At 42.9% G+C, this 22,068-nt stretch overlaps 1 protein-coding gene across 1 annotated transcript in view; it reads right to left on the reverse strand.

Annotated features, from left to right (window-relative positions):
• Positions 1–22,068, reverse strand: part of frem1b (Fras1 related extracellular matrix 1b) — a 199,592-nt gene that overhangs the window by 157,292 nt on the left and 20,232 nt on the right. The window contains exons 3-4 of the mRNA XM_034179310.1: positions 1,989–2,083; positions 1,539–1,798 (exon numbers count right to left, since the gene is read on the reverse strand). Of these exons, the coding sequence (XP_034035201.1) occupies positions 1,539–1,798; positions 1,989–2,083 (355 nt within the window). The remainder of the gene's footprint in view (positions 1–1,538; positions 1,799–1,988; positions 2,084–22,068) is intronic.

The following is a 22,068-nucleotide window of genomic DNA, read 5'->3' on the forward strand; positions in this document are numbered from 1 at the left end:
GACAGCCCACTTAAAATCACACCACAGATTATCAATAATATTCAGGTCTGGGGACTGAGGTGGCCATTCCAGAACATTGTACTTGGTCATCTGCATGAATGCCTTAGTAGATTTTGAGCAGTGTTTAGGGTCATTGTCTTGTTGAAAGATCCAGCCCCGGTGCACCTTCAACTTTGTCACTGATTCATGAACATTGTCTGTGGGTTGACTATGACTGTTCTCACCATCCTTTACTTCAGCTTATCTGAGATTTTTCTTGGCCTGCCTCTTCGGGCCTTAACTAGTACTGTGCCTGTGGTCTTTCATTTCCTCACTATGTTCCTCACAGTGGAAACTGACAGCTGAAATCTCTGAGATAGCTTTTTGTATCCTTCCCCTAAACTATGATGTTGAACAATCTTTGTTTTCAGGTCATTTGAGAGTTGTTTAGAGGCTCTCATGTTGTCACTCATTAAAATAAATGCAAAGAGGGGAAACATTTGCAGATGGCCACCTTAAATACCCTTTCTCATGATTGGATTCACCTCTCTAAGGAGGTCAAGGGTCACTGAGTTTACCAAACCAATTTTGTGTTCCAATAATTAGTGCTAAATGTATTCAAATCAATAAAATGACAAGTGTGCACAAATTTATGCACCTGCCCAATTTTGTTTAAATAATTATTGCACACTTTCTGTAAATACAAGAAACTTCATTTCACTTCTCAAATATCAGTGTATTTGTCTGCTATATGATATATTTAACTAAAATTTCTGATCCAAACAACCAATGATTTATAAAGGAAAATCATGAAAATTATCAGGGGTGTCCAAACTTTTGCATACAACTGCATTCTATTAAAATGATTAATTTGTGGACTCAGTGGCACTCAAGTTCGCATTTTATTTATTTAATAATTTTAAAAAATTGAAATAGTTGGCATTAGATAGTACAGAATGTGAAGTTTTATGTTATGCTGATCCATTTTTATGTTATTTTATTTTCCTGATGTGGAAGCACTATGCTTCTATAAGATTTTGGAGATGATCCTAATTTCAGAATTGTTATAGAAAAACTGAGACACTTTATTATATTTATTTATTTATTTGAAGAAAAGAAAAAACAACAGAAGAAAAGTGCACACTTTGTGTTTGTGTGAATGAACTCTTCCTATGTTCAGTAATGCTAAATCTGTGCTAAGAGCTAACAGGCTACGTAAGTGGGAAACTGAAATTGAGAACTGGCATTTTCAAACTCTACGTGTTTGATGCACAAAGTGAGAAAAAAAACATTGTTTACTTTGGTTTTTTACAAACAGAAATATTCAGCAGACATCGTTTACAAAAAAGAGTTAATTATTTTGACAGCGATATGATGATAACAACACAGAATCTTACAAATTTAGGGAAGGATACATCGTGATTTGGGGATTCAAGATTTGAGGTGGAGAAACTTTTCGGGGGTTTCCAAATAGGAAATCTGACTTTTGGTGCCAGTTTCTGTCTACTGCAGCAATAATGTGTGCTAAGAGCTAACAGGCTAACTGGTGTGTAGCGTACCTTTCTTTGGAGCTGAGTCTTCCTCTCTCACCAGCTGGCCCAGGGTCAAAGTGTTGGTGTCAGAGGTCATCAGTCTGACTGTGCAGATGGCATCGGCTCGGGTTCGGATACTCAGCACGGAGTTATCGATGGCGTTGGACAGGCCGTAAAATTCAGGAACAACTAGCGGAGTGCTGCTGAGCTCCACCACTTGGGATCTGGACTCGACCACCTGAACCCGCAAGACCACCGTCTCCACCAGGGTGTCCGAGGACGTGAACCTCCAGACAGACAAAAACAGAAATGCTTACATCGACCCTTCGAGTAAAAGATGGTAGCTGAAGACACGAAGAGTGAATAAAATCAAAGAAGGCTCAGGAATCATTCAAAGTTACTAAATTCCTAACTGACCTGTCGCTAGGACACCTGCTGCTAACTGACCTGTCGCTAACCCACCAGCTGCTAACTCACCTGTAGACTCTCAGCATCACTGAGTCCTCTTTTAATAAAGGACTTCCATTGTGGACATACTTCAGCTCGTTCTCCAGGAAACTGCAGTCAAACACCTGCAAACAATAAAACTTGAGTAAAATAAAAAAAACTGGACCGTGGATCTGGTTCATTTTAGGCATCTGACATTTAACGTTATAAAACCATCCTGACTTAAAAATCGGCTCAAATAATAGTCAGGTTCCTTATGTGATGATTACTGGGTTTGTTAAGTTTTTATATTTTCATTGGCAAACTGCATTTTTGAGAGCTTAGAAAATGAGGAATCTAAAAAAAAGTTCCCATTTTTTTCAAAGGTTGCTATGGCTGCCATCTTGGCCGCCATCTTGGGTTGCCATGGTGACCTTTTGAAACTGTTGTGGTTTGGCGTCTGTCTGTGCCCTTTTGTGTGTTGTCTTTGTGTTCTGTCCCCTGTCTGTGTCTTTCAGTTGTGTTGTTCCTCCCTGTCTGCACTCTGTCATATCTTTGAATTCCATGTTTGTTTTCTGCCTTTTTTTTTCTTTTTCTTTTTTTTTTTTTTGTAGTTGATTGTTTTTGCGGTTTCCTTTTTAGGTTTATTATTATCATCATGATGTGTTTTGTTCCACTCTACCCGGGGTTTCTTTTAAAGTTTATGCCATGCTGTGTTTGTCAGTGTTTGCACGTGTTGTTTTCTGCTCTCCCCTTTTGTTCCACGCCTGTCACTCGTTTCGTCATTTACGTTTCACTATTTAAGCCTGTATTATTTACTTTTTGAGTTGCCAGATTCTTCCTTGGCTCCTCTTGTGTCATTCTTTGCATTTGGATCATCTTTGTCACCTCGCACATGTCATTGTGTTTCTGTTTGTGAGTTAGCATTCACTAGCTAGGTCGACTCACCCCCCCCGTCCCCCTTTACTTTTATAGCTGTTTCTTTTTTACCTGCTTAATACTTCTGTTACTGTGTCAGTGTAACTGCTGTGAATTTTAGGTCATTATTTTACTCCTGTGTAAATCTTAGGAGTGGTTAGCATTTTTGCTAGCGGTTAGCTTACGTTAGCTAGTTCAACCCACCCCCCCAACCCTCGTTTCTTGAATACTTCTGTAAGTTTTTTAGTGTAACTGTTGTGAATTTTAGCTTAGTACTTTACTCTTTTGTTTTAATCTTAGGAGTGGTTTACTCTTAGTGTGGAGAGGTGTGTGTGTATACGTGTGTTAGACGGACACCACCGCAGTCGCGATGATTACGTCATCACGGCGGGACCGGGGGTAGTTGTTAGCGGTGCCACGCTAAGAGGATATACTATGTGAATCCTCTGAGAAGTTCAACAATAAAAGGAGTTATTGAGCAGTTCCTTTCCGCATTTCATTAACGTGACATGATGTCAGAAGTGGGATGAACAGGACGCCCGACGGAGATGGCAAAATTTGGACCACCGGAGCAGTTTGACTTCACAAAGCGGGAGCGCTACATGTTACCGACATTCGACGACATCACTCCAAAGTTGGCTGGAGCCAAGGTGTTCTCCACGCTGGATGCATCTAGTGGTTTCTGGCAGATTCCCTTGGACCCAGGTAGCCAGCTACTGACTACCTTCATCACACCAATGGGCAGGTTTTGTTTCCGCCGCCTGCCATTCGGTATCTCGTCAGCGCCGGAGATCTTCCAGCGGCTGATGTCAGAACTGCTCACGAACCATGACGGAGTCGTTGTGGTCATGGACGACATCTTGGTGTGTGGATCGAGCGAGGAGGAGCATGACCGACGCTTAGAGTCAGTCCTGTGCACTATAAAGCAGTCGGGCCTGAAGTTAAATAAAGCCAAGTGTCACTTTGGTAAGGAGGAACTCCACTACTTTGGACACATAATTAGCGTAAGTGGCATCAGGCCGGACACAAACAAGGTCAGGGCCATCACGGAAATGCCCAGACCGACCAATGTTGGGGAGTTGCGCCAGCTGTTGGGGCTTATTAACTATGTGGGGAGGTTCCTTCCTGACCTGTCCACTAAACTGCACCCGCTCAATGAGCTGCTCAGGAAGGAGAATGTGTGGGTGTGGAGCGAGCTCCAGGAACAGGCACTGGAAAAAGCAAAGCTTATGCTCCTATCTGCACCTGCGCTTGCATATTATGACCCAAGACGCCAGACGGTTGTGAGTGCGGATGCCAGCAGCTATGGCTTGGGAGCAGCACTGCTGCAAGATCACAGCGGCACTTTGAGACCTGTCGCCTTCTGCTCACGTACTTTAACTGAGACAGAAAAACGCTACTCGCAAATTGAAAAGGAGTGCCTGGCAGCAGTGTGGGCCTGCGAGTGGTTCACGAGGTATGTGCAGGGGATGGAGAGCTTCCTCCTCCAGACAGACCACAAACCACTCGTACCGCTAATTAACGTGTATGATTTGGACAAAGCACCACCGCGGTGCCAAAGACTGTTAATGCGCCTAATGAGGTTCAATGTGACGGCTGTGCATGTTCCTGGGAAACAAATGGTCATGGCTGATACACTGTCTCGAAGCCCTCTAAGTCAGGAAGCAGAGTCAGACATGGACCTGGAGGTGGAGGCGTATGTCAGAGGGGTGGTGACGAACAAACCGGTGTCAGTGGACAAACTCTCCGAGATACGAGAAGCCACACAAAGTGACCGGGATCTTCAGACTGTTATCACATGCATCCGAGGTGGTTGGCCACGTAAATTGGCCGAGTTCCCATCCTCTCCCGAGTTCTACACTGCTAGGAGCAACCTTTCAGAGTCAAACGGACTAGTACTGTACGAGGACCGAATTGTAGTCCTAACACGACTGAGGGATAACATCCTTAACCGAATTCACGGGGCCATCAGGGGCTAACAAAATGCTGTGCGAGAGCCAAGTTGTCAGTGTGGTGGCCGGGCATCAGTGGCGACATTAAGCGAATAGTGACGCAATGTGAGTTCTGTATAGAACACAAGCCAAAGCAGAGACGCGAACCCCTTATTACTACACCTCTTCCAGAAGGGCCGTGGCAGAGGATTGCCACAGACCTGTGTGAGCTAAAAGGGAAGAGCTATCTGATTGTGGTAGACTATTATTCACGCTACATCGAGATGGCACATCTGCCCTCCACGAGTAGCCTGCAGGTCATCAATCGCTTAAAGGGTATCTTCGCCAGATGGTTAATACCACTGGAGCTTGTTAGCGACAATGCAATGCAGTTCGCTTCAGTTGAATTCAGAGACTTTGCTAAAGCTTATGGGTTCACCCATATGACCTCCAGTCCACACTACCCCCAGTCAAACGGGGCAGCTGAGAGAGCAGTCCAAACCGCAAAGAGGATTCTCAAGCAGCCAGATCCATCACTTGCTCTGATGAGCTACCGAGCGACACCCATCACTGCCACTGGGGTCAGTCCAGCTCAACTAATGTTGGGAAGACAGATTCGTACCAATGTGCCGACGCTAGAGACAAGCTTACAGTCAGATCCTGTGGGACGGGACCTAGTGTTACAAAACGATTTGAAGGCCAAAAAGGCATACAGGCACTTCTACAACAGGAGGCACTCTGCCCGCCCACTCCCGGAGTTATGTCTGGGTCAACCAGTCAGGGTGATGTTGGATGGAGAGAGAGGGTGGAATACCCCAGCGGAGATCATCGGACCATCAGGAGAACCGCGTTCCTATCTGATCAAGACGGATGGTGGCGCTATGCTGCATCGCAACAGGAGACATCTGCAGGTGGTTCCGGAGAACATCGCGCCTACGGACCAGCCGCACGTGCCAGGTGTGAGCCCGATGCAGCCGGTGACCCATTCCAGTCCTGCGCCGACCGGCTCGAAGGTTACAGCACTACCGGGCAGCTCAACTCCAGAGTCTACACAAGGTACTCCTCTGCAACCCCTTCCTTCCCAGGGGGAAACCAGGATGACCTTGAGGGGTCGTGAGATCAAACTACCTCTCAGGTACAGAGATGTTTAAAGACCAAGTTACAAACATCACTTGGGTGAGTCACAAACTCTTAATTTGTTTTGACAGAGACATTCTCATTGCTAGAGGAAAAATGGAGATGTTTGTTGAACATTATGCTTCTGTTGCATTACCTTCTGTGTGAGTGTGAGAGTAAAGTTCAGAAAAGACTTTTCTTTGATATTTTAGAAGGACTTTGAGGTCTTGTGTTCAAAACCAAAAGAGACTTTCAGTTTTGATTTTGGAAATGGTTCAATGTCGAATATGGACTTGTTTTGTTAACCACTGTATTTGCTGGTATATTTACCCTGTTCAACAAAAGGGGGGAGATGTGGAGAGGTGTATGTGTATACGTGTGTTAGACGGACACCACCGCAGTCGCGGTGATTACGTCATCACGGTGGGACCGGGGGTTGTTGTTAGCGGTGCCACGCTAAGAGGATATACTATGTGAATCCTCCGAGAAGTTCAACAATAAAAGGAGTTATTGAGCAGTTCCTTTCCGCGTTTCATTAATGTGACACTTAGGACGGTTTATTTTTTGCTGCTACTTTTTCAGTGTAACTGCTGTGAATTGTAACTCAATTATTTATTTCTGTGTGAATCCTGTGTGAGCCTTATGAACCTTTCACACTGAAAGCTTCAGGCCGATGCGTCAAAGCTTTCCAATGTGTCGTAACACCAGGCCAATGCGTTTACAACACGTTGTGACGTCAGTTGCTTCGCTTCGGAAGCGGCAAGGGGGCGGAGATTGCTACATCACACTCTGGCTGTTTCCACAACCCACAAAAGTTGAGTGATCCCCATCTTGAATTTGTGTCGCCTGAACCACAAAAAACCTTTAAAAAAAGCAGAACGTTTCTCCATTATCCTGCTGGGAGAAGCTTTTTTTCCAGCTACTTTTTGGAGTGACACCGACCGAGGGAGGACTGACGACTTGGTGGGATATTGATCGAACTGCGACAGCGGGCCGACCCGCACGGAGAAGCCGGCCTTCAGGCATCATTCCTGGTCAGACCGAGGCAGGCAGCCGGGGTGATGGAGCAAACCCACTCAGTCCAAAATCTCCCACTTTTTGGATATATGTGAAGTCCCAGTTTGACCAACGGAGTTTAGTTCTGCAGCTTTATCGAGGTGAGGATAAAATAAAAGTAAAACGTGACGTTTACTGAACTGCTGTGAAGGTTTAGTGATCAGCTAACATTAGCATAGCCTTTTAGCACAGTTGATCTGAGTGAACACTTTAATTTGTAAATGGTTCAGTCTTTCTTATTTTTACCAAATAAACCTACAGCTTTTTTCAGACACCACAAAAGCTCAACTTTAAATAACTTATTCTTTTCGGGCATTTTTTTCCCATCATTTTTTTTTTTTTTTTTTTTTTTTTTTCCTTTTTTATATATAAACTGTTTAGTGTTTCTTTATATTTAAAGAAATATTTTTATTTGTCCCAATCAGGAACATTTGCTGTGCAGACAACCAAAATACAGATGCACTTCAAAAACTTCCATTGATGAGCTGAACACCATCAAGTCCAGTCGAAAGAAAACATCTCTGCTCTTCAAAATAGGACAAAAGTGTCTTCAGCAACACCACCAGAGGTCAAAGCTGCAGAAGAGACCTTCATCTGGTCCAGAGAATCCAGCAGAACATCACCTGCTTCTAAATAAAAGGCTCTTTCAACGGCAACTATTTTATTATTTTTTAAAAAGCTGTTTCATTTTATATTTTAACAATAAATGAACGGATCATTAAAAATGTCCACGAATCAAAGTCCAAAGACATTCGCACAGGTAGAAGCTCTCCACTTATTGTGCTCAAATTCATATTTTAGAAATGACTCTGTCCTGATAACATTAAAGGCAATTACATATTTTGACAAAATTACAAGTTTAAATGACTATAAAAAAATCATTTTATGTCACAGAAATCCTACTTTACAATCACCCTGCAGTCATTGCTAATTTATTTCCTGTTGCAGTTATAATAAACATTTGTATTTGTTTACAGTGTCTGTATTTCTGGTTGAAATGAGATATAAATAATCTACCAGACTTAAAAAATGTACAAATTTCCATGTTATTTTATTTGTCTAAAAATAAATGTCCGAGGTTCCTTATGTTAAACAGGAAATTATCTAATCTGAAATAACAGGTGGTATTATTTACAGATGAAAAGATTTCTAAAGAACCATTTATTGATTTATTTAGCTATTTTAATTACAAGTGTTCTAAACTTTTTTTTTAACAGTAATCTGAAATTTTGAGGTAACAAACAACAACAAAAAAACATTTCCAAGGATTTTTCTTCAGAAACCTGCTCTATAAATGAGCAGTCCTGTGACACGTTTCTGTTTTGTACAGATCAGTGGTTTCTGCACCGATCCATTTTGTACAGATCAGTGGTTTCTGCACCGATCCGTTTTGTACAGATCAGTGGTTTCTGCACCGATCTGTTTTCTACAGATCAGTGGTTTCTGCCACTAGTTTTCAATCAATCAATCAATTTTTTTTTTTATATAGCGCCAAATCACAACAAACAGTTGCCCCAAGGCGCTTTATATTGTAAGGCAAGGCCATACAATAATGATGTACGTCACAGCTCAGAGAGTTGAAAGTTGGATTGGGTTGAACTTTGACCGCGTCAACCTGCCGACAAGCGCCAATGCACGCTCTCGTCAGAAGCGTCGCTTTAGCTTGGCTTTTGACGCGACACTTCTGACACACCTAAAAAGCAATAGAGGCGTCCGACATGTTCAGAGTAAAAGGCCCATTAGGAGTGATGCGCTTATTCATTATTGGTTAGCTCGTGCTTGCTTGGCAATACTCTAGAATTTCATAGTGCACAAAGTACACTAGTTCACCTACTTTGCATCCTCAGTAAATCCTGCATGATGTTGGAAGATAGGGTGGCTCTCTTAGAGAGCCGTGTCCATAAGTTAGAGCAGCTTCTTAGCTCAGTGGAGTTAGATGTTACGGGCACTCCAGATGAGGTTAGTGTTGGGCTGGCTAGCGAGCCCATTAGCATCAGCCTAGAAATGCCGGCTGTGAAGGATGGCTTTCGGACTGTGGCTAGGCGGTGGAAGATCTGTAGGGCGTGGTGCACGGTTGTGGTACCCTGATCACAAATCGATGCCGACACTCGCCACTGCAAACTGCAGATTTGCCTGATGTGAATTCTCTGAGTCCATGAGTGACTTCCACTCCTGTCTCCAGGCCAAAACTCCAGACTTTAGTGATAGGGGATTCTATCACCCGCAAGGTCAGGTTACAGACGTTGGCTGACGTTAAATGTATTCCTGGGGCCAGAGCTCCCAATATTGCCTCCCATCTTAGGGTGCTGGTGCTGCAGAAGGGAAGACAGACTAAGGAACATGACATGAGATATAGTCACATAGTTATTCACATCGGCATCAATGATGTTAGGATGAATTACTCAGAGGTCAGAAAAATGGACAAAGAGAGGACTTGTGACCTTGCCAGGAACATGTGTCAGCATCGATTAATAGTCTCTGGTCCCCTCCCCTCCCGGGGTAATGATGAGGCGTTTAGCAGGCTGACATCGTTAAATAGGTGGCTGGCGCAATTTTGTAGACAGCAAAGCTTTAGCTTTATTGATAACTGGCCTTCGTTCTGGGGCCACCGTGGCTTGCTGAAGCTGGACGGCCTCCACCCTACTGGGGAAGGAGCTGCCATCTTGTCTGCGAACATAGATAGAGCTCTACAGGGAGAGTAACATTAGGAATTTACAGCAGGCCATGGAGCAGGTGATTAGAGACCCTGCAAGGGTCATGATAAATGTGGGTGTGGAATCCATTAGCTTAGCGGGGAAATTAGTGCAGAAAATCTGCTATGGTGATTGTGCAGTTTATCTGCTAGGGAGGGAAATTCAACAAGTTGAGACTGTGGCCTGCTTCCATAGACGTGTCCCCAAAAATCATAGAGGGATATGCTTTGCAAACTTAATACCCATTACTACATTGGATGATATTGAAATTGAGGATGGCCCAGTGGTTGTTCCAGCAATATTAAAGATTTCGTGTCTGCTACCTACAACGCGCCTGGAATGTCTCAAACCTAAACCTACTTATAGGTATCTGATATATGGATATATGTATCTGGAAATGCCCCAAAACCCAAACAGTCCAACTGTCAACCCCACTGAGGTCCTTAGTCTGGGTCTCTTTAACATAAGATCACTGTCCTCAAAATCATTGCTGATTAATGAGCTAATTATTGATCATCACTTAGATATCAATCAATCAATCAACTTTTTTCTTATATAGCGCCAAATCACAACAAACAGCTGCCCCAAGGCGCTCCACATTGCAAGGCAAGGCCATACAATAATTATGAAAAACCCCAACGGTCAAAACGACCCCCTATGAGCAAGCACTTGGCCACAGTGGGAAGGAAAAACTCCCTTTTAACAGGAAGAAACCTCCAGCAGAACCAGGCTCAGGGAGGGGCAGTCTTCTGCTGAGACTGGTTGGGGCTGAGGGAAAGAACCAGGAAAAAGAGATCGATCACTAATGATTAAATGCAGAGTGATGCATACGGAGCAAAAAGAGAAAGAAACAGTGCATCATGGGAACCCCCCCACAGTCTACGTCTAAAGCAACATAACCAAGGGATGGTCCAGGGTCACCCGATCCAGCCCTAACTATAAGCCTTAGCGAAAAGGAAAGTTTTAAGCCTAATCTTAAAAGTAGAGAGGGTATCTGTCTCCCTGATCTGAATTGGGAGCTGGTTCCACAGGAGAGGAGCCTGAAAGCTGAAGGCTCTGCCTCCCATTCCACTCCTACAAACCCTAGGAACCACAAGTAAGCCCGCAGTCTGAGAGCGAAGCGCTCTAATGGGGTAATATGGTACTACGAGGTCCCTAAGATAAGATGGGACCTGATTATTCAAAACCTTATAAGTAAGAAGAAGAATTTTAAATTCTATTCTAGCATTAACAGGAAGCCAATGAAGGGAGGCCAACACGGGTGAGATATGCTCTCTCCTGCTAGTCCCCGTCAGTACTCTAGCTGCAGCATTCTGAACCAACTGAAGGCTTTTTAGGGAACTTTTAGGACAACCTGATAATAATGAATTACAATAGTCCAGCCTAGAGGAAATAAATGCATGAATTAGTTTTTCAGCATCACTCTGAGACAAGACCTTTCTGATTTTAGAGATATTGCGTAAATGCAAAAAGGCAGTCCTACATATTTGTTTAATATGCGCTTTGAATGACATATCCTGATCAAAAATAACTCCAAGATTTCTCACAGTATTACTAGAGATCAGGGAAATGCCATCCAGAGTAACGATCTGGTTAGACACCATGCTTCTAAGATTTGTGGGGCCAAGTACAATAACTTCAGTTTTATCTGAGTTTAAAAGCAGGAAATTAGAGGTCATCCATGTCTTTATGTCTGTAAGACAATCCTGCAGTTTAGCTAATTGGTGTGTATCCTCTGGCTTCATGGATAGATAAAGCTGGGTATCATCTACGTAACAATGAAAATTTAAGCAATACCGTCTAATAATACTGCCCAAGGGAAGCATGTATAAAGTGAATAAAATTGGTCCTAGCACAGAACCTTGTGGAACTCCATAATTAACTTTAGTCTGTGAAGAAGATTCCCCATTTACATGAACAAACTGTAATCTATTAGACAAATATGATTCAAACCACCGCAGCGCAATGCCTTTAATACCTATGACATGCTCTAATCTCTGTAATAAAATTTTATGGTCAACAGTATCAAAAGCAGCACTGAGGTCCAACAGAACAAGCACAGAGATAAGTCCACTGTCCGAAGCCATAAGAAGATCATTTGTAACCTTCACTAATGCTGTTTCTGTACTATGATGAATTCTAAAACCTGACTGAAACTCTTCAAATAGACCATTCCTCTGCAGGTGATCAGTTAGCTGTTTTACAACTACCCTCTCAAGAATCTTTGAGAGAAAAGGAAGGTTGGAGATTGGCCTATAATTAGCTAAGATAGCTGGGTCAAGTGATGGCTTTTTAAGTAATGGTTTAATTACTGCCACCTTAAAGGCCTGTGGTACATAACCAACTAACAAAGATAGATTGATCATATTTAAGATTGAAGCATTAAATAATGGTAGGACTTCCTTGAGCAGCCTGGCAGGAATGGGGTCTAATAAACATGTTGATGGTTTGGATGAAGTAACTAATGAAAATAACTCAGACAGAACAATCGGAGAGAAAGAGTCTAACCAAATACCGGCATCACTGAAAGCAGCCAAAGATAACGATACATCTTTGGGATGGTTATGAGTAATTTTTTCTCTAATAGTCAAAATTTTGTTAGCAAAGAAAGTCATGAAGTCATTACTAGTTAAAGTTAATGGAATACTCAGCTCAATAGAGCTCTGACTCTTTGTCAGCCTGGCTACAGTGCTGAAAAGAAACCTGGGGTTGTTCTTATTTTCTTCAATTAGTGATGAGTAGAAAGATGTCCTAGCTTCACGAAGGGCTTTCTTATAGAGCAACAAACTCTTTTTCCAGGCTAAGTGAAGATCTTCTAAATTAGTGAGACGCCATTTCCTCTCCAACTTACGGGTTATCTGCTTTAAGCTACGAGTTTGTGAGTTATACCACGGAGTCAGACACTTCTGATTTAAAGCTCTCTTTTTCAGAGGAGCTACAGCATCCAAAGTTGTCTTCAATGAGGATGTAAAACTATTGACAAGATACTCTAACTCCCTTACAGAGTTTAGGTAGCTACTCTGCTCTATGTTGGTATATGATTAGAGAACATAAAGAAGGAATCATATCCTTAAACCTAGTTACAGCGCTTTCTGAAAGACTTCTAGTGTAATGAAACTTATTCCCCACTGCAGGGTAGTCCATCAGGGTAAATGTAAATGTTATTAAAAAATGATCAGACAAAAGGGAGTTTTCAGGGAATACTGTTAAGTCTTCTATTTCCATACCATAAGTCAGAACAAGATCTAAAATATGATTAAAGTGGTGGGTGGACTCATTTACTTTTTGAGCAAAGCCGATAGAGTCTAATAATAGATTAAATGCAGTGTTGAGGCTGTCATTCTCAGCATCTGTGTGGATGTTAAAATCGCCCACTATAATTATCTTATCTGAGCTAAGCACTAAGTCAGACAAAAGGTCTGAAAATTCACAGAGAAACTCACAGTAACGACCAGGTGGACGATAGATAATAACAAATAAAACTGGTTTTTGGGACTTCCAATTTGGATGGACAAGACTAAGAGACAAGCTTTCAAATGAATTAAAGCTCTGTCTAGGTTTTTGATTAATTAATAAGCTGGAATGGAAGATTGCTGCTAATCCTCCGCCCCGGCCCGTGCTACGAGCATTCTGACAGTTAGTGTGACTCGGGGGTGTTGACTCATTTAAACTAACATATTCATCCTGCTGTAACCAAGTTTCTGTAAGGCAGAATAAATCAATACGTTGATCAATTATTATATCATTTACCAACAGGGACTTAGAAGAAAGAGACCTAATGTTTAATAGACCACATTTAACTGTTTTAGTCTGTGGTGCAATTGAAGATGCTATATTATTTTTTCTTTTTGAATTTTTATGCTTAAATAGATTTTTGCTAGTTACTGGTGGTCTGGGAGCAGGCACCGTCTCTACGGGATGGGGTAATGAGGGGATGGCAGGGGGAGAGAAGCTGCAGAGAGGTGTATAAGACCACAGCTCTGCCTCCTGGTCCCAACGCTAGACAGTCACAGTTTGGAGGATCCCAAAAAATTGGCCAGATTTCTAGAAATGAGAGCTGCTCCCTCTAAAGTGGGATGGATGCCGTCTCTCCTAACAAGACCAGGTTTTCCCCAGAAGCTTTGCCAATTATCAATGAAGCCCACCTCATTTTTTGGACACCACTCAGACAGCCAGCAATTCAAGGAGAACATGCGGCTAAACATGTCACTCCCGGTCTGATTGGGGAGGGGCCCAGAGAAAACTACAGAGTCCGACATTGTTTTTGCAAAGTTACACACCGATTTAATGTTAATTTTAGTGACCTCCGATTGGCGTAACCGGGTGTCATTACTGCCGACGTGAATTACAATCTTACCAAATTTACGCTTAGCCTTAGCCAGCAATTTCAAATGTCCTTCGATGTCGCCTACTCTGGCCCCCGGAAGACAATTGACAATGGTTGCTGGTGTCGCTAACTTCACATTTCTCAAAACAGAGTCGCCAATAACTAGAGTTTGATCCTCGGCGAGTGTATCGTCGAGTGGGGAAAAACGGTTAGAGATGTGAACGGGTTGACGGTGTACACGGGGCTTCTGTTTAGGGCTACGCTTCCTCCTCACAGTCACCCAGTCAGCCTGCCTTCCCGACTGCACGGGGTCTGCCAGGGGGGAACTAACGGCGGCTAAGCTACCTTGGTCCGCACCGACTACAGGGGCCTGGCTAGCTGTAGAATTTTCCACGGTGCGGAGCCGAGCCTCCAATTCGCCCAGCCTGGCCTCCAAAGCTACGAATAAGCTGCACTTATTACAAGTACCGTTACTGCTAAAAGAGGCCGAGGAATAACTAAACATTTCACACCCAGAGCAGAAAAGTACGGGAGAGACAGGAGAAGCCGCCATGCTAAAACGGCTAAGAGCTAGTAGCTACGCTAAGCTAGCGGATTCCCAAACAGGGAATCCGACACTAGACAGGCTGTGGAGCAGCACAGGTAACGCACGACAACAGTGCTAAAAAATAAAATAAAATAAAAATAAAAATCCACTAGACAGGCTGTGGAGCAGCACAGGCAACGCACGACAACAGTGCTAAAAAAAATAAAATAAAAATCAAAATCCACTGGACAGGCTGTGGAGCAGCACAGGTAACGCACGACAACAGTGCTAAAAAAAAATAAAATCAAAATCAAAATCCACTGGACAGGCTGTGGAGCAGCACAGGTAACGCATGACAACAGTGCTAAAAAAAAATAAAATCAAAATCAAAATCCACTGGACAGGCTGTGGAGCAGCACAGGTAACGCACGACAACGGTGCCAAAACAAAACAAAAAACCACTAGACAGGCTGTGGAGCAGCACAGGTAACGCACGACAACAGTGCTAAAAAATAAAATAAAATAAAAATAAAAATCCACTAGACAGGCTGTGGAGCAGCACAGGCAACGCACGACAACAGTGCTAAAAAAAATAAAATAAAAATCAAAATCCACTGGACAGGCTGTGGAGCAGCACAGGTAACGCACGACAACAGTGCTAAAAAAAAAATAAAATCAAAATCAAAATCCACTGGACAGGCTGTGGAGCAGCACAGGTAACGCACGACAACAGTGCTAAATAAAAATCCACTGGACAGGCTGTGGAGCAGCACAGGCAACGCACGACAACAGCGCTAAAAAAAAATAAACTAAAAATCCACTGGACAGGCTGTGGAGCAGCACAGGTAACACACGACAACAGTGGTAAAAAATAAAATAGAAATCCACTGGACAGGCTGTGGAGCAGCACAGATAACACACGACAACAGTGCTAAAAAATAAAAAAAAAATCCACTGGACAGGCTGTGGAGCAGCACAGGTAACACACGACAACAGTGCTAAAAAATAAAATAAAAATCCACTGGACAGGCTGTGGAGCAGCACAGGTAACACACGACAACAGTGGTAAAAAATAAAATAAAAATCCACTAGACAGGCTGTGAAGCAGCACAGGTAACACACGACAACAGTGGTAAAAAATAAAATAAAAATCCACTGGACAGGCTGTGGAGCAGCACAGGTAACACACGACAACAGTGCTAAAAATAAAATAAAAATCCACTGGACAGGCTGTGGAGCAGCACAGGTAACACACGACAACAGTGGTAAAAAATAAAATAAAAATCCACTGGACAGGCTGTGGAGCAGCACAGGTAACACACGACAACAGTGGTAAAAAATAAAATAAAAATCCACTGGACAGGCTGTGAAGCAGCACAGGTAACACACGACAACAGTGGTAAAAAATAAAATAAAAATCCACTGGACAGGCTGTGGAGCAGCACAGGTAACACACGACAACAGTGCTAAAAAATAAAATAAAAATCCACTGGACAGGCTGTGGAGCAGCACAGGTAACACACGACAACAGTGGTAAAAAATAAAATAAAAATCCACTAGACAGGCTGTGGAGCAGCACAGGTAATGCACGACAACAGTGCTAAAATAAAATAAAAATCCACTAGACAGGCTGTGGAGCAGCACAGGTGACACACGACAACAGTGCTAAAAAAAATAAAATCAAAATCAAAATCCACTGGACAGGCTGTGGAGCAGCACAGGTAAAAATCCACTGAACAGGCTGTGGAGCAGCACAGGTAACACACGACAACAGTGCTAAAAAATAAAATAAAAATCCACTAGACAGGCTGTGGAGCAGCACAGGTAACACACGACAACAGTGCTAAAAAAAATAAAATCAAAATCCACTGGACAGGCTGTGGAGCAGCACAGGTAAAAATCCACTGAACAGGCTGTGGAGCAGCACAGGTAAAAATCCACTGAACAGGCTGTGGAGCAGCACAGGTAACACACGACAACAGTGCTAAAAAATAAAATAAAAATCCACTGGACAGGCTGTGGAGCAGCACAGGTAAAAATCCACTGAACAGGCTGTGGAGCAGCACAGGTAACACACGACAACAGTGCTAAAAAATAAAATAAAAATCCACTGAACAGGCTGTGGAGCAGCACAGGTAACGCACGACAACAGTGCTAAAAAATAAAAATCCACTGAACAGGCTGTGGAGCAGCACAGGTAACGCACGACAACAGCGCTAAAAAATAAAATAAAAATCCACTGGACAGGCTGTGGAGCAGCACAGGTAACACACGACAACAGCGCTAAAATAAAATAAAAATCCACTGGACAGGCTGTGGAGCAGCACAGGTAATGCACGACAACAGCGCTAAAATAAAATAAAAATCCACTAGGCAGGCTGTGGAGCAGCACAGGTAATGCACGACAACAGCGCTAAAATAAAATAAAAATCCACTAGGCAGGCTGTGGAGCAGCACGACAACAGTGCTAAAAAATAAAATAAAAATAAAAACGAAAGCGTTAGCAAGCTAGTTAGCTTGCCAACGCTGATGAAGGTTAGCTGATAAAAGTGCTCCGTCGCGATGCTTCGACCGTTAGAGGTCTTCTTTAGGCGTTGGAGCACGGTGAAAAAGTAAAAAAAAAGTAAAAAAGTAAAAAAGTCTTGAAAAAGACTGTTAATTCAAAGAACTCAAACAGCTCAGTTCAAACAGCTAACAGATACAGCAGAACACCGCTGTGCTCCGGAACAGGAAGTCAAGACCTGATGCAGTCTTAGATATGATTGGGCTATGTGAAACCTGGCTTAAATCTACAGCTGTGCTCCCCTTATATGAGGCCTACTCATCATTGTACACATTTAGTCACGTCCCTCGTGATGTGAAGCAAGGCAGGGGTGTTACTCTTATTTATAAATCTAGGTTTAGCTTATTAGCTGTTGGGGGTCACAAATATAACTCATTTGAGCATCTGATTCTCCGCTCTGCTCAGGATATTACACAATGCCAAGGTCAGAAGAATAAAAATCAGTCGTATTACTTTGTCACTGTATATAGGCCTCCCGGCCCATATTCTGAATTCTTAGATGAATTTGGTGCGTTCATCTCTAACTTGTCAACTAGTGCAGATAACATTCTGATGATTGGTGTTAGTTACTCGTATTAGTGGAAATACCCTGGATTTGGTTCTCACATGTGGTATTGCTGTCACGAATATTGACATCATGCCTCTTACATCAGTGGTGTCTGATCACTCACTTATTAAGTTTACAGTTTTGCTGCAGTGTTTAGTGGAACAACAAGCTTAGATATCATTACGGCGATGCATCAATTCCTCAACTAAGACTGAACTCAAAGTTAGACTGTGTGATATCTTAACTTTACATTTGGCAAATACCCAATCAGTAGAGTCTTTTGGATAGTTTAAACTCAGTGCTCAAAACTACACTCAACATGATTGCGCCACCTTTGTTTCATAGTATTTACTTGTATTTGTATATTTATATACAAGTGGAGACCAGTAATAAATAAATAAACCATTTATTCTTTAGAGTTAATAGTTGTGTTTATTTCCTGATTTAGTCACTTCACATTCACTTCCTATTTTATTGTGACATCTCTTCAACTCAGCTACATGGGGTGTGCAGCCAGTACATTCTGAGTGCCGGTCCCAAGCCCGGATAAATGAGGAGGGTTGTGTCAGGAAGGGCATCCGGCGTAAAACAAGCCAACCCAACTATGCATACTCAGAATCGAATTCCCATACCAGATCGGTTGCGGCTCGGGTTAACAACGTCCGCCACTGGTGCTACTGCCCAACAGGGTGCCGGTGGAAATTGGGCTACTGCTGGGCGAAGACGACGAAGAAGAGGAGGAAAACGTTGCCACGAACAGTGGGAGAAGAAGAAAACTAGAAGGGTGGAAATGAGAGTGGGGACTTTGAATGTTGGTAGTATGACTGGTAAAGGGAGAGAGCTGGCTGATATGATGGAGAGGAGAAAGGTAGACATATTGTGTGTGCAAGAGACCAAGTGGAAGGGAAGTAAGAGCAGGAGCATCGGCGGTGGGTACAAGTTGTTGTACCATGGTGAGGACAGGAAGAGAAATGGTGTTGGGGTCATTTTAAAGGAAGAGTATGTTAAAAGTGTGTTGGAGGTTAAGCGAGTGTCTGACAGGGTGATGAGTGTGAAGTTGGAAATTGAAGGGGTGATGATGAATATCATCAGTGCATATGCCCCACAGGTAGGCTGTGAGATGAAGGAGAAAGAAGATTTCTGGAGTGTGTTAGATGAGGTGGTGGAGTGTGAACCCAAGCATGAAAGAGTGGTGATAGGAACAGACTTCAATGGGCATGTTGGTGAAGGGAACAGAGGTGATGAGGAAGTAATGGGTAGATATGGTATCAAGGATAGGAATGGGGAAGGACAGATAGTAGTTGATTTTGCAAAAAGGATGGAAATGGCTGTGGTGAACACCTACTTTAAGAAAATGGAGCAGCACAGGGTAACATATAAGAGTGGAGGAAGGTGCACACAGGTGGACTACATTCTTTATAGGAGATGCAAGCTAAAAGAAATCACAGACTGTCAGGTGGAAGCAGGAGAGAGTGTCACTAGACAGCGTAGCATGGTTGTTTGTAGGATGACTTTAGAGGTAAAGAAGAAGAAGAGAGTGAGAGCTCAACAAAGGATCAGATGGTGGAAGCTGAAGGAGGAAGACTGTTGTGTGAAATTTAGCGAGCAGGTGAGAGAAGCACTAGTTGGAGGGGAAGCAATTTTGGACAACTGGAAAAGTACTGCAGATGTGGTGAGGGAGACAGCTAGGGCAGTACTGGGTATGACATCTGGACAGTGGAAGGAAGACAAGGAGACTTGGTGGTGGAATGAAGAGGTCCAGGAAAGCATAAGGAGAAAGAGGTTGGCAAAAAAGTTTTGGGATAGTCAGAGAGATGAAGAAAGTAGACAGGAGTACAAGGAGATGCGGCGTAAGGCGAGAAGAGAAGTGGCAAAAGCAAAGGAAAAGGCATATTGCGAGCTGTACAAGAAGTTGAATAGTAAGGAAGGAGAAATGGACTTGTACCAATTGGCCAGACAAAGGGACAGAGCTGGAAAGGATGTGCAGCAGGTTAGGGTGGTAAAAGATGCACATGGTAATGTGCTGACAAGTGAGGAGTGTGTGCTGAGAAGGTGGAGGGAATATTTTGAAGAGTTGATGAATAAAGAAATGAGCGAGAGAAAAGGCTGGATGATGTGGTGAGAGTAAATCAGGAAGTAAAAGAGATTAGCAAGGAAGAAGTGAGGGCTGCTATGAAGAGGATGAAGAGTGGAAAGGCAGTTGGTCCAGATGACATTCCAATGGAGGCATGGAAATGTCTAGGAGAGATGGCCGTAGAGTTTCTAACCAGATTGTTTAATAAAATCTTGGAAAGTGAGAGGATGCCTGAGGAGTGGAGATGAAGTGTGCTGGTTCCTATTTTCAAGAACAAGGGTGATGTGCAGAGCTGCAGTAACTACAGAGGCATAAAGCTGATCAGCCACAGCATGAAGTTATGGGAAAGAGTAGTAGAAGCTAGGCTTAGAAAACAGGTGAAGATCTGTGAGCAGCAATATGGTTTCATGCTGAGAAAGAGCACTACAGATGCAATGTTTGCTCTGAGAATACTGTTGGAAAAGTACAGAGAAGGACAGAAGGAGTTACATTGTGTGTTTGTGGACTTAGAAAAAGCTTATGATAGGGTGCCAAGAGAAGAGTTGTGGCATTGTATGAGGAAGTCTGGAGTGGCAGAGAAGTATGTTAGGGTAGTGCACGACATGTACAAGGTATTAAAGGCACTGCGCTGCGGTGGTTTGAATCATATTTGTCTAATAGATTACAATTTGTTCATGTAAATGGGGAATCTTCTTCACAGACTAAAGTTAATTATGGAGTTCCACAAGGTTCTGTGCTAGGACCAATTTTATTCACTTTATACATGCTTCCCTTAGGCAGTATTATTAGACGGTATTGCTTAAATTTTCATTGTTACGCAGATGATACCCAGCTTTATCTATCCATGAAGCCAGAGGACACACACCAATTAGCTAAACTGCAGGATTGTCTTACAGACATAAAGACATGGATGACCTCTAATTTCCTGCTTTTAAACTCAGATAAAACTGAAGTTATTGTACTTGGCCCCACAAATCTTAGAAACATGGTGTCTAACCAGATCCTTACTCTGGATGGCATTACCCTGACCTCTAGTAATACTGTGAGAAATCTTGGAGTCATTTTTGATCAGGATATGTCATTCAAAGCGCATATTAAACAAATATGTAGGACTGCCTTTTTGCATTTACGCAATATCTCTAAAATCAGAAAGGTCTCGTCTCAGAGTGATGCTGAAAAACTAATTCATGCATTTATTTCCTCTAGGCTGGACTATTGTAATTCATTATTATCAGGTTGTCCTAAAAGTTCCCTAAAAAGCCTTCAGTTAATTCAAAATGCTGCAGCTAGAGTACTGACGGGGACTAGAAGGAGAGAGCATATCTCACCCATATTGGCCTCTCTTCATTGGCTTCCTGTTAATTCTAGAATAGAATTTAAAATTCTTCTTCTTACTTATAAGGTTTTGAATAATCAGGTCCCATCTTATCTTAGGGACCTCATAGTACCATATCACCCCAATAGAGTGCTTCGCTCTCAGACTGCAGGCTTACTTGTAGTTCCTAGGGTTTGTAAGAGTAGAATGGGAGGCAGAGCCTTCAGCTTTCAGGCTCCTCTCCTGTGGAACCAGCTCCCAATTCAGATCAGGGAGACAGACACCCTCTCTACTTTTAAGATTAGGCTTAAAACTTTCCTTTTTGCTAAAGCTTATAGTTAGGGCTGGATCAGGTGACCCTGAACCATCCCTTAGTTATGCTGCTATAGACGTAGACTGCTGGGGGGTTCCCATGATGCACTGAGTGTTTCTTTCTCTTTTTGCTCTGTATGCACCACTCTGCATTTAATCATTAGTGATCGATCTCTGCTCCCCTCCACAGCATGTCTTTTTCCTGGTTCTCTCCCTCAGCCCCAACCAGTCCCAGCAGAAGACTGCCCCTCCCTGAGCCTGGTTCTGCTGGAGGTTTCTTCCTGTTAAAAGGGAGTTTTTCCTTCCCACTGTAGCCAAGTGCTTGCTCACAGGGGGTCGTTTTGACCGTTGGGGTTTTACATAATTATTGTATGGCCTTGCCTTACAATATAAAGCGCCTTGGGGCAACTGTTTGTTGTGATTTGGCGCTATATAAAAAAATTGATTGATTGATTGATTGATGTACAAGAATAGTGTGACAGCGGTGAGATGCGCAGTCGGAATGACAGACTCATTCAAGGTGGAGGTGGGATTACACCAAGTATCAGCTCTGAGTACTTTCTTGTTTGCAGTGATGATGGACAGGTTGACAGATGAGATCAGACAGGAGTCCCCATGGACTATGATGTTTGCAGATGACATTGTGATCTGTAGTGAGAGTAGAGAGCAAGTTGAGTCTAGTCTGGAGAAGTGCAGATATGCTTTGGAGAGAAGGGGAATGAAAGTCAGTAGAAGCAAGACTGAGTACATGTG

Source organism: Thalassophryne amazonica, chromosome 10 (genome assembly GCF_902500255.1).
Source record: "Thalassophryne amazonica chromosome 10, fThaAma1.1, whole genome shotgun sequence".
Lineage (NCBI taxonomy): Eukaryota > Metazoa > Chordata > Actinopteri > Batrachoidiformes > Batrachoididae > Thalassophryne > Thalassophryne amazonica.